Genomic DNA, 13052 nt, shown 5'->3' on the forward strand with positions numbered 1-13052 from the left:
TTTCCCCATGTTGGCTAGGCTGGGTTTGTTTTTGTTTTGTTTTTTGATTTTGCGACAGGGTCGCTCTCTGTTGCCCAGGCTAGAGTACAATAGCATGAACACAAGTTCTCTGCAGCCTTGACCTACTGGGTTCAAGTGACCCTCCCATCTTGGTATCCCAAGTACCTGGGACCTGGTAAACCCAAGACCACCATACCCAGCTAAATTTTTTATATTTAATTTTTTGCAGACATGAGAATCTCACCGTGTTGCCCAGGCTGGCCTCGAAATCCTAGGCTCAAGTTATCCTCCCACTTTGGCCTTCCAAAGTGCTGGCATTACAAGCATGAGCCACTGCGCCTGGCTGAGCTTTTTACTTCTTGTCTAATGTATTTTAGGCCATAAGTTTTCCTCAAAACATGGCAATACATGTATCTCATATATATAATAGGCTATATTTTCATTATCATGTAATTCAAAATATCTTCTAATTTTCATTGTGATTTCTTCTTACACTGGGTGCAGAATCCCACCTATGTTTATTACATTTGTTGACCATGTTCTTCCAATCTTCTATCTTCATACAAGTGTGTGTATGTGCTTGTTCTTTCAGTTACTGAAACAAGTCTTAAAAATCCCCACTATAATGGTGGATTTGTCCAATTCTGTTTCTAGATCTGCCAATTTTTGCTTTGTATATTTTTCTATCATGTTACTAAGTATATAGGGATTAGCTTATCTTCTCAGTGCACTGAATCTTTTATCATTATGAACTCTATCAATGCTTCTGGCTGGAGTTTCTATCAGTTGTATCTGATATTACACAGATATATCAGCTCTTTTTGTGTGTGTGTGTGTGGCTATTTGCATGATGTACCTTTTTTCCTTCCTGACAAAATTTTTTTAAATCTTTATTTTACCTTCATTTTTAAGCCTATTTCCACTAGGTACAGAATCGTAGATGAGTAGGTAAAAACACTATTTAGCAATTAAAAAGGAATGAATTACTGATATATGCAACAATAGGGATGAATCTCAAAAACATTACCTTTCACAAAAGAATTCCAGTAGAAAGAATATATACAGTATGTATAATTCCATTTATATGAAATGACAGAGTCAAAAAAAGCAGATTAGTGGTTTCCTTAGGCCTGGAGTGGGGTAAGGACTGACTGCAAAGAGGCACAAGGGAATCTTTTTGGAGTGACAGAAAATGTTCCATATCATAATTCAGGTGGTATATTCATTTTATACACTTTAAAAAAAACTACAGAGGTTGATGCATAATAAAAAATTATTAATGTTGGCCAGGAGCAGTGGCTCACACCTGTAATCCTAGCACTTCGTGAGGCAGAGGCAATTGGATCACTTGAGCCCAGCAGTTCAAGACCAGCCTTGCCAGGCAACATAGTGAGACCCTCTCTTGATTAAAGAAAAAAAAATTAATGCAGCTAATAAAAACAAAACTCTATATACCTGAAAAAAGTTCTCATGATGGCTGCAGAGTATACATACTCGTCTAACAAAATATATCTCCAAAGTCAGTAATTTTCCAAAATGAATTAGTTGTTCTTAAAGAAACTGTTCAAGTATATTTAAGATCCAATTAAAAAACAACTATAAAATTAATTGGATATACATGTACAGAAAATTTTGAAATGATCGTAAATACAAGTTATAACTAAGATTTAAAATTGCCTGAATCCAATAAATTATGGCTACAATCACTACCAAGTTAGAATACATTATTAATAAAATCCTAAAAATGAGTCCTTCTTTTGCACTCATAATTTGCATAGTTTGCGCAATTTTATTACTCTTGATTTAACCTAATAAAATTTGCTCAATTTTAAATGCTCTGAAAGCCAAATACACAGTTGACTCTTGAGCAACACTGATTTGAACAGTGTGGGTCCCCTTATTTGCAGATTTTCTTCCACTTGTGTCACTCCTGAGACAGCAGTACTGCACGAGGCTTTCAGGAGCCTAACCCTTGCACCAGTGTGCCATGAATGTGAGATGTGGAGTCAAAGGAGATTATTTTGGACCTTTAAGATTTAATGACCGCCCTGCTGGGTTTTGGACTTGTGTGGGACCTCTTGCGTCTTTCTTTTGGCCAATTTCTCCCTTTTGGAACAGGAGTATACACGCAATGCGTGTACCCCCATTGTATCTTGGGAATAATTAACTTGTTTTTGACTTTACAGGCTCATAGGTGGAAGGGACTAGACTTGTCACAGATAAGACTGCACTTCTGAGTTAATGCTAGAATGAGTTAAGACTTTGGGGACTGTTGGGAAGACGCAATTGTATTTAGCAATGTGAGAAGGACAAGAGACTTGGGAGGGGCTGGGGTGGAATAGTATGGTTTGGATCTGTGTCCCTGCCCAAATTTCATATTCAACTGTAAACCCCAATGTTGGAGATGGGGCCTGGTGGGAGGTGATTGGATCATGGGGGTGGTATTTCATAAATGATTTAGCACAATCCCCTCTGGTTGCAACAGTGAGTTCTTGTGAGAGCTGGTTGTTTAAAAGTGTGTGGCACCTCTTCCCCAACCCCTCTTGTTCCTGCTCCAGCCATGTGAGACAAGCCTGCTTCCCCTTTTCCTTCTGTCATGATTATAAGTTTCCTAAGGCCTCCCCAGAAGCAGAGGCCGCTATGTTTCCTATACAGCCTACAGAATTGTGAACCAATTAAACCTCTTTTCTTTCTTTACAAATTACCCAGTCTTGGGCATTTCTTTACAGCCAGTGGAGAACGAACTAATACAATGACCAACCCCTCTTCTTCCTCCTCCTCTTCAGCCTACTCAATGTGAGGATGATGAAGATGAAGACCTTTAGAATGGTCCACTTCCACTTAAGGAACAGTAAATATATTTTCTTTCTCTTCCTTATGATTTTTTAATCACACTTCTTTTCTGTAGCTCACTTTATTGTAAGAATACAGTATACAAAACATACAATATATAACACATGTGTTGACTGTTTGTTATCAGTAAGGCTTCCAGTCAACAGTAGGCTATTCATACTTAAGTTTTGGTGGAGTCATTTTTCTTCTTCTTCTTTTTTTTTTTTTTTTTTTTTGAGACGGAGTCTTGCCCTGTCGCCCAGGCTGGAGTGCAGTGGCACAATCTCAGCTCACTACAACCTCTGCCTCCCAGGTTCAAGTGATTCTCCTACCTCAGCCTCCCAAGTAGCTGGGAATACAGGCATGCACCACCACGCCCAGCTAATTTTTGTATTTTTTAGTAGAGATGGGATTTCACCATGTTGGTCAGGCTGGTCTTGAACTCCTGACCTCGTGATCCACCCGCCTCAGCCTCCCAAAGTGCTAGGATTACAGGAGTGAGCCACCACGCCTGGCCTGGGGGAGTCATTTTTGTAAGGTCAAATGTAATTTACTCTCTACTAGAAAAATCATCTTTGTAAACACAAAATATTATCAACGGGAGAAAACAAAACCAGTATAACCTCTTCCATGGAATTTATAATTGCAAAAAATGAACATAAGGATTCTACACCTCAGCATGATTTTTTTCCTTTTAGCCCAAGTGTAAATGTGAATTCGAATTTAACAGGAAATTTCATAAACATGTAAGAATGTTACAGAAATGCAAGCACTATTCCCTTTACAAATCAATAAAATTCCCCAAAACTTTAAAAACTGTAGAACAGGCTGGGTGCAGTGGCTCACGCCTGTAATCCCAGCACTTTGGCAGGCTGAGGCGGGCGGATCACCTGAGGTGGAGAGATCAAGACTAGCCTGAACAACGTGGAGAAACCCCATCTCTACTAAAAATACAAAATTAGCAGGGCATAGTGGCACATGCCTGTAATCCCAGCTACTCAGGAGGTTCAGACCGGAGAATCATTTGAACCCAGGAGGCGGAGCTTGTGGTGAGTCGAGATTACGCCATTGCACTCTGGCCTGGGCAATGAGTGAAATTCCATCTCAAAAAAAGAAAAGAAAACAAAACAAAACAAAACTGTAGAACAAAAAAATACACGTTCCAAAATTCCCCTCAAGGCTAAGCCAGAATCTTCTGGCAAAAAAGAAATTAAGCATCATGGGAAGACAAGACTGGTTCAGCAACACCTGCAGTATTTCAGAACATAAAGGCCTAGTGGAGCACTCCTTTATAATCACCACGCCTTCAAAAACTGATACTGACACTGTCTCTTAAGACTCAATGACTGCATATTAACAGCGTCTTGCCAGCAAATTAATAGCTTATTAATCCATTTGTAATGAATGAGTCTTACACTTCATTCATGCCAGCAATATCATTATCTGATATAATTCTAGTCTAACTAGTCTTTTTATGTCAAAAACGAAATGTCCCTGGATTCTAAATGGTACAAAATAGGTTCATTTCAAAAGATACAGCTGTGATACTAAAAGAAGAAGCCACAGGGAAAGGGATGAAGTGAGAACAAACAACTTACCTTGTCCCCGATGGCAGTGAAAGTTGTTCAAGTGAATTACCTCTTCATTGTTGTTTCCCTCTTCCATTTTCAAATGCAGACATGCACATACGGGACTGCTAATACCTAAACATGGTGACCCATCTGTTTCAAAAGGGCTGAAAAGGAAGCAAAGAGGAACAGTAAGAATGAGGGAGTATCAAAACTCTTGCCATGTATCTGGTCAGTGGAACATCTGAAGCTTATGCTGAAAACATTCCTTAAGAAAACATACCCAAGGAGATGGGTCAAAAAAAAAAAAACCACACAAACTCAAAACGTATGACATTAAAACATATTTTTAAAATACACATATTAAAGAGACAAAGTACTGACAGAGAAATCATATCTTGATACAAATATGCTAACAAAGAAATGGGCTAAGGGTATTAACAGGCAGTTCAATTCACAAAAAAGAAAACACAGAAGATGCTCAATCTCACTAATAATCAGGGAAAGGCAAATCAGAAAATGAATTATGTTTCAGCCAGACGCAGTGGCTCACGCCTACAATCCCAGCACTTTGGGAGGCCGAGGCGGGCAGGTCATGAGGTTAGGAGTTTGAGACCAGTCTCACCAACATGGTGAAATCCCAACTCTACTAAAAATACAAAAATTAGCTGGGCGTGGTGGCACACGCCTGTAATCCCAGCTACTCCGGACACTGAGGCAGGAGAATCGCTTGAACCCGGGAGGCTGAAGTTGCAGTGAGCCAAGATCGTGGCACTGCACTCCAGCCTGGGCAACAGAGTGAGACTCCGTCACACACACAAAAAAAGGAATTATGTTTCAAACCACTGGGGTGGCAAAAAAGGCAAGTATGTAAGACATGGGAAATCATCTTATACATTGCTGGTTTGAAGAATAACTTGGAAAAGATATTCTGAATAGCAATTAGCAATACGCCCTAAATTACAAATGTACATTCCCTGTGACTTAGCAATTCCACTTCCAGGTGTATCAGCTAAAGAAACCTCTGTGTGTTCTCCAAGAAATACGCATAATAGAATATACGGACAGGGATGGTCATTACAGCAAGTATGTAATAAAAGCAATTGGAAATGACCTTATTGGACATCAGTAAAGGAATAAATAAAATTCATATGATACAACACAGTTAAATTAACTAATGTTAAATGAAAATAAGTGTGATACCATTTATGTAAGTTAATACACAAATTTAAAATACATTAAATTTAAATATTAAATTAAAAAATACAGCCAGGCGTGGTGGCTCACACCTGTAATCCCAGCTCTTAGGGAGGCTGAGGTGGATGGATCACCTAAGGTGAGGAGTTCGAGACCAGCCTGGCCAACATGGTGAAACCCCATCTCTATTAAAAACACACACACAGGCTGGGTGCCGTGGCTCAAGCCTGTAATCCCAGCACTTTGGGAGGCCGAGATAGGCGGATCATGAGGTCAGGAGATTGAGACCATCCTGGCCAACACGGTGAAACCCCGTCTCTACTAAAAATTTAAAAAATAATAATAAATAAATAAATAATAAAAATACAAAAATTAGCAGGGTGTGGTGACGGGCACCTGATATCCCAGCTAGTCAGGAAGCTAAGGCAGGAGAATGGCATGAACCCGGGAGGCAGAGGTTGCCGTGAGCCGAGATCACACCACTGCACTCTAGCTTGCATGACAAAGCGAGACTCTGTCTCGGAAAAAAAAAAAAAAAAAAATTAAAAATACAGTATGCGTAAGAATGACCTCAGCAACTTCAGGACAGTGACTATTTCTGGGTAAGGGAGAATGAAAAGGAACTTGAACTTGAGTTACATATAACATCTTTTTTCTTTCTTTTAAAGATATTTAAAGCAAACAAGACAAAACATGAACATATGTTAAATCTGGGTAGCAGACTGGGGTAGTAGACTTGTATTTTTGAAATCCATCCCTCTCTTCCTTTAAAAAGAAGTATCATGGTGTTAAAGCCAAGACATTACATCTCCATGGACCAGCAATGGAACAGAAACACAGAAGTTAGTGATGGGGCCAAAGCTGCAGAACTACTGAACTCTGGGGATAGGAAACAGAGAAATATTTGGGAAATGGACTCATATGAGAGTAATGGGGACAAAAAACAACAACAATCCATGTCTATTATGGAAGGAGAAAAGGTGGGTACCAATGAGGGAGTGGGTAGATTAACTGTTAAGTGACAAGAGGGAACCTTTCCGGGTTAAGTCACACTCCACATATTGATTGTGGTGGTAAGTCACCTGGGTATATGCATTTGTCAAAACTCACTGAACTATATACTAAAATGGACAGATTTTATTTTAATTATATATCAATAAGGATTTCTTTGAGGGCTAGGAGCGATGGCTCACACCTGTAATCCCAGCACTTTGAGAGGCTAAGGAGGGCAGATCACTTGAGGTCAGGAGTTTGATACCAGCCGGGCCAACGTGGTGAAACCCATTTCTACTAAAAATATAAAAATTAGCCAGGCGTGGTGGCAGGCACCTGTAATCCCAGCTACTTGGAAGGCTGAGGCAGGAGAATAACTTGAACCCAGTAGGCGGAGGTTGTAGTCTTTTTTATTTCTTTTTGAGCCAGTCTCTCTCTGTCATTCCGGCTGGAGAGCAGCTACACGATCACGGCTCACTACAGCCTTGAACCCCTGGGCTCAAGCAATCCTCCTGCCTCAGCCTCAGAGTAGCTGGGACCACAGGCATGCACCACCATGCCTAGCTGAATTTTTAAAATTTTTTTGTAGAGACAGGGTCTCACTCTGCTGCCCAGGCTGGTTTGGATATCCCGGTCTCAAGCATTCCTTCTGCCTTGGCTTCCCAAAGTGCTGGGATTACAGGTGTGAACCACCAAGCCCAGCCTGTATCAATAAAGATTTTAAAAAATAAAACAGACGGCAGGGCACGACGGCTCATGCCTGTAATCTCAGCACTTTGGGAGGCCGAGGCAGGCGGATCACTCGAGGTCAGGAGTTTGAGACCAGCCTGGCCAACATGGCGAAACCCTGCTTCTACTAAAAATACAAGAAATTATCCAGATGTGGTGGCAGGTGCCTGTAATCCCAGCTACTTGGGAGGCTGAGGCAGGAGAATTGCTTCAACCAGGGAGGCAGAGGTTGTAGAGTAAGCTGAGATCACGCCATTGCACTCCAGGTTGGTAGACAAGAGCAAAACTCTGTCTTAAAAGAATAAATTAATTAAAAAAAAAAAAAAACAGATAAGTATCCATTCAAACCAGCAATGGTGTGGTGAAACTATACTGGCTATTGGACAGTAGTAAAAATAAAACCACACATAAATATGTCATAAGGTAGAACATTAAAATTGCAAAAACTACCAGAGGTAAAACAAAGATAAAAATAGACTCTTCAGGCTGGGTGTGGTGGCTCACACCTGTAATTCCAGCACTCTGGGAGGCTGAGGAGGGCGGATCACTTGAAGTCAGGAGTTCGAGACCAGCCTGGTCAACATGGCAAAACGCCGTCTCTACTAAAAATACAAAAATCGGCTTGGTGTGGTGGCATGCGCCTGTAATCCCAGCTATTCAGGAGGTTGAGGCGAGAGAATCGCTTGAACCCGGGAGGCGGAGGTTGCAGTAGGCCAAGATTGTGCCACTGCACTCCAGCCTGGGCAACAGAGCAAGACACCGCCTCAAAAAAAAAAAAGACTCTTCATAAGAAGCAATTAACACTAAAGTAATAAAATATGATCTTTAAGTAGTAGAGAAAAAATAATTGTAAACTTCAAATTCTATGATCCCTTAAATTATTTTTCAAGAGTAAGGGTAGGGACTGGGTGCAGTGGCTCATGCCTATAATCCCGCCACTTTGGGAAGCCAAAGCGGAACAATCACTGGAGGTCAGAAATTCGAGACCAGCCTGAGCAAACTTGGTGAGACCCCATCTCTACAAAAAACTGAAAAAAATTAGTTGGGCATGGTGGCACACATCTGTGATCCCAGCTACTCCTGAGGCTGAGGCTAGAGGATTGCTTGAGCCCATGAGTTCCAAGTTTACAGTAAGCTATGACCAACCCACTGCACTCCAGCCTAGGAAACAAAGCAAGACTCTCTTAAAAAAAAAAAAAAAAAAAGTAAGGATGGGATAAAACAATTTTTACACATTCAAAGACTAAGAGAGTTTACCTCCCACAGATACTCAAAGAGCTATTTAAAAAATGAACTTCAAGACTGGGCATGGTGGCTCACGCCTTTAATCCCAGGACTTCAGGAGGTCGAGGCCAGTGGATTGCTTAAGGTCAGGAGTTGAGACGAGCCTGGGCAACACAGTGAGGACTATCTATACTAAAAATACAAAAATTAGCTGGGTGTGGTAGCAGGTGGGAACCTGTAATCCCAGCTACTTGGGAGGCTGAGGTAAGAGAATTGCTTGAGCTTGGAAGGTGGAGGTTGCAGTGAGCTGAGATCGTGCCACTGCACTCCAGCCTAGGCAACAGGGTGAGACTCCATCTCAAAAAATAAAAAAATAAAAAATAAGGCATGGTGGTGCATGCCCTTAGTCCCAGCTACTCAGGAAGCTGAAGCAGGAGGACTGCTTGAGCCTAGGAGTTCGACACTGCAGTGTGCCACCATCACGCCACTGCACTCCAGCCAGGGTGAGAGCGAGACCCTGCCTCTGAAACAAACAAAAAGCATGAAAAAGAAACATGGGGCTGGCATGGTGGCTCACACCTGTAATCCCAGCACTTCGGGAGGCTGAGGCGGGCAGACTGCCTGAGCTCAGGAGTTTGCCACCAGCCTGGGCAACACAGTGAAACCCCGTCTCTACTAAAATACAAAAAAAAAAAAAAATTAGCCAGGCGTGGCAGTATGTGCCTGTAATCCCAGCTACTCAGGAGGCTGAGGGAGAATTGCTTGAACCCGGGAGGCAGAGGTTGCAGTGAGCCCAAATTGCACCATTGCACTCCAGCCTCAGCGACAGAGTGAGACTCCGTCTCAAAAAAAAAAAAAAAAAAAAAAAAAAGAAAGAAAGAAATAGAAACATGAATCCAGGCTGGGCACAATGGCTCACACTTGTAATCCAGGAAACCAATCCTTGGGAGACCAAGGTGGGAGAATCACTTGACGCTACGGGTTCAAGACCAGCCTGGGCAATATAGCTAGACCCTGTCTCTACGAAAAATAAAAATTAAAAAATTAGCTGTGCGGGGTGGCATGTACCTATAGTTTTAGCTACCCAGGAGTCTGAAGCAGGAGGATCTCCTGAACCCAGGAGTTTGATGTTGCAGTGAGCCATGAGTGTGCCACTGCACTCTAGCCTCGGTGACAGAGTGAGACACTGCCTCAAAAAAGTAAAACAAAAACAAACAAAAAAATCCTTGAGTCTAGAGGATGAGTGATGCTCTAAACTGTGTCACGCCTGGCCTCCAAATTCCTATATTGAAGCTCTGACCTCCAATATAATGGTATTTGGAGATGGAGTCTGTGGGAAGTGATTAGAATTAGATGAAGTCATGGAGGTTGGGCCCTCATGATGGCTGGGCACTCTGAGAAGAAGAGATCTAGAGAGCTTGCTTTTTCTCTCCATCATGTGAGAACACAGGGAGAAGGCAGTTGTCTGAGATCCAGGAAGAGAGAACTAACCAGAATCCAACAATGCTGAAACTCTATTCTCAGACTTCCAAATTCCAGAACTGTGAGAAAATAAATTTGTTTTAAATGTCACCCAGCTGATGCTATTTTGTTAGTCTATGGTATCAGTCAGTTGAGCTGACTAATACAGGTGGAATTACAGAAACAACACATATAGCACAGAAAATAATGAAACAGGGTCTTAATTTCAAGTAACAAATGTCTGTGGCACAACTCTTTAAAAATGTTTAAAAGGTGAAACTAAAATTCTATACAACTATAAAGGGTGCGTGTGTATGTTTAGAGACTGATATTCACCAGATAGTTGTATAATGATAATGTCCTTGGGTCCTGTTCCAGAGGCTAACAGAGAGAATAAAATTACAAGCCAAAATGAGGATGCTACTATGTATGAACCATTTTTCTTATCACTTTACATGCATAACACAGCTAATCCTAACAATAACCCTATAATCCTGGCATGTTTATTAACCTTATTTTACAGAGACTTTGGTTCTGGCCATGACAAAGTATTAATAGCCTATAGTAGACCAACCCTTCGCCTCTTCTTATAAATCCACTACAGAAAGAACGAATATATAAAACACATCTTTGAAGGCAATGGTGAAAAACCAGCTGGCAGGATTTCAGGGGCTCTGATCCATGAAAAATGAGAAGCACATCAGGAGATGACACATTCATCCTATATTTTTTGTCTCCTGAAGGCATTTCCCAAATCTTAAGTGTGAAAAAATGGACCTGAGGCAGAAGCACCAATTTCAATGGGCTGAGGAGTTGAAGGTCAGAGTTTGGGGCTGCCAAAGTAGCTGAGACTTAAGGGACAAAATTCCAGCAAGGAAGAATCCACTGAGAAAGAACTCTCCAAAAACCAGAATAACCTCCTCACCCCCCGCCAAGTTGTTAACCTATGCCACATACATGCAGGACTAGACTCCCCAAAATCCAACAGCAGAGAAGCTAAAGAGCTGAGCAGAAATCTCAGCAAACACGTATTGTTGAGAGGGATTTCTTTTTTTTTTTTTTTTGAGATAGAGTTTTGCTCTGCCACCCAGGCTGCAGTAATGGTGCGATCTTGGCTCACTGCAACCTCTGCCTCCTGGGTTCAAGCCATTTTCCTGCCTCAGCCTCCTGAGTACTGGGGACTGCAGGCACACGCCACCATGCCCAGCTAATTTTTGTATTTTTAGTAAAGAGGGGACTTTGTTATGTTGGCCAGGGTGGTCTGGAATTCCTGACCTCAGGTGATGCATTTGCTTTGGCCTCCCAAAGTACTGGGATTACAGGCATGAGCCACCACTCCCAGCCTGTTGAGAGAGATTAAAGGTCAAGCCCAACCAAAGTAGAGGAATGCTGGTAAACACTGAGCTTTCATCTAAGATCCTAGGAGAGCCAAATCTTAAGGGTTAAGAGCAAAATGAAAACAGACTTAATAAAGAGCAAACCATGACAGGATCAAGATGATTTGCCGGTACTCTAATTTGCACACCTAAAAAACTTAAACCACAATAGAGGAGTATCATTTGGAACCTCCAGTTTTTTCATTCATAATGTCCAGACTTTGATTAAAAAAAAAATTACCAGGTGCGGTAGCTCATGCCTGTAATCCTAGCACTTTGGGAGGCTGAAGCAGGAGGATCACTTGAGCCCAGGAGTTTAAGACCATCCTGGGAAACATAGTGAGATCTTGTCTCTATTAGGGGGAAAAAAAAAAAAAGGCTGGGTCCAGTAGCTTATGCCTGTTATCTCAGCACTTTGGGAGGCCAAGGCAGGCAAGTATATATATACACACATACATACACACACACACACACACACACACACACATATATATACACACACACACAGCTTAAATTGACAGACCTTAAGGAAACAACATGAATCCACTTATAGCTGGATAGACTTGAACAGTACTATCAAAGAGCTTGACCTGACACTTTATCCAGTAACTGCAGAATACACATTCTTTTCAAGTGTATAAGAACATTCACAAAACAGACTGTATGCCGTGCCGTAACAAATTTTGAAGGCTTGAAATCACACAGCATGTTCTCTGACAACAGTCAATAAAAATAATTAGGTAATTCTGAAATGTGAGAAATGAAGCAACTTTGGTTTTTTTCTTTTTTTTTGAGAGAGAGTCTTGCTCTGTCGCCCAGGCTGGAGTGCAGTGGCTTGATCTCGGCTCACTGCAAGCTCCGCCTCCCGGGTGTACGCCATTCTCCTGCCTCACCCTTCCGAGTAACTGAGACTACAGGAGCCCACCACCATGCCCGGCTAATTTTTTGTATTTTTAGTAGAGACGGGGTTTCACCATGTTAGCCAGGATGGTCTTGATCTCCTGACCTCGTGATCCACCCGCCTCGACCTCCCAAAGTGCTGGGATTACAGGCATGAGCCACTGTGCCCGGCCAAAGCAACTTTTAAAATCCACACATTAACGAAGAAATTACAATGAAAATTAGTTAACTATTTTGACTAAATAAACTGAAAGATAATGAAAACAAAATATATCAAAATTTATGGGAAGGAGGTAAAATAGTTTATTAGACAGCAATTTACAGTTCCAAATGCCTTCTTTTTTTTTTTTTTTGACGGAGTTCCCCTCTGTTGCCAGACTGGAGTGCAGTGGCACAATCTCAGCTCACTGCAGCCTCTGCCTCCTGGGTTCAAGTGATTCTCCTGCCTCAGCCTCCCGAGTAGCTGGGTCTACAGGCGTGCGCCACCACGCCCAGCTAATTTTTGTATTTTTAGTAGAGAAGGGGTTTCACCATGTTGGCCAGGATGGTCTCAATCTCTTGACCCTGTGATCTGCTGGCCTTGGCCTCCCGAAGTGTTGGGATTACAGGCGTGGGCCACCGCACCCGGACGCAAATGCCTTATTTTAAACAAAGAGGCTGGGCATGGTGGCTCATGTCTGTAATCCCAGCACTTTGGGAGTCTGAGGTGGGCGGACTGCTTGAGCTCAGGAGTTCAAGACCAGCCTGGGCAACATGGTGAAACGCTGTCTCT

At 42.0% G+C, this 13052-nt stretch overlaps 1 protein-coding gene across 6 annotated transcripts in view; it reads right to left on the minus strand.

The window, feature by feature from the left end:
* The window catches only part of RNF216 (ring finger protein 216), a 166920-nt gene that overhangs the window by 141583 nt on the left and 12285 nt on the right, over positions 1-13052 (minus strand). For all 6 annotated transcript variants that reach the window (XR_008625936.1, XR_008625937.2, XM_063605612.1 and 3 more), the window contains exon 2: positions 4431-4567. Coding sequence is in view for 4 of the 6 variants with exons in the window: in XM_063605612.1 (XP_063461682.1) it covers positions 4431-4497 (67 nt within the window). In the remaining 2 variants the exon portion in view is untranslated. The remainder of the gene's footprint in view (positions 1-4430; positions 4568-13052) is intronic.

Source organism: Pan paniscus, chromosome 6, assembly GCF_029289425.2.
Source record: "Pan paniscus chromosome 6, NHGRI_mPanPan1-v2.0_pri, whole genome shotgun sequence".
Taxonomy (NCBI): domain Eukaryota; kingdom Metazoa; phylum Chordata; class Mammalia; order Primates; family Hominidae; genus Pan; species Pan paniscus.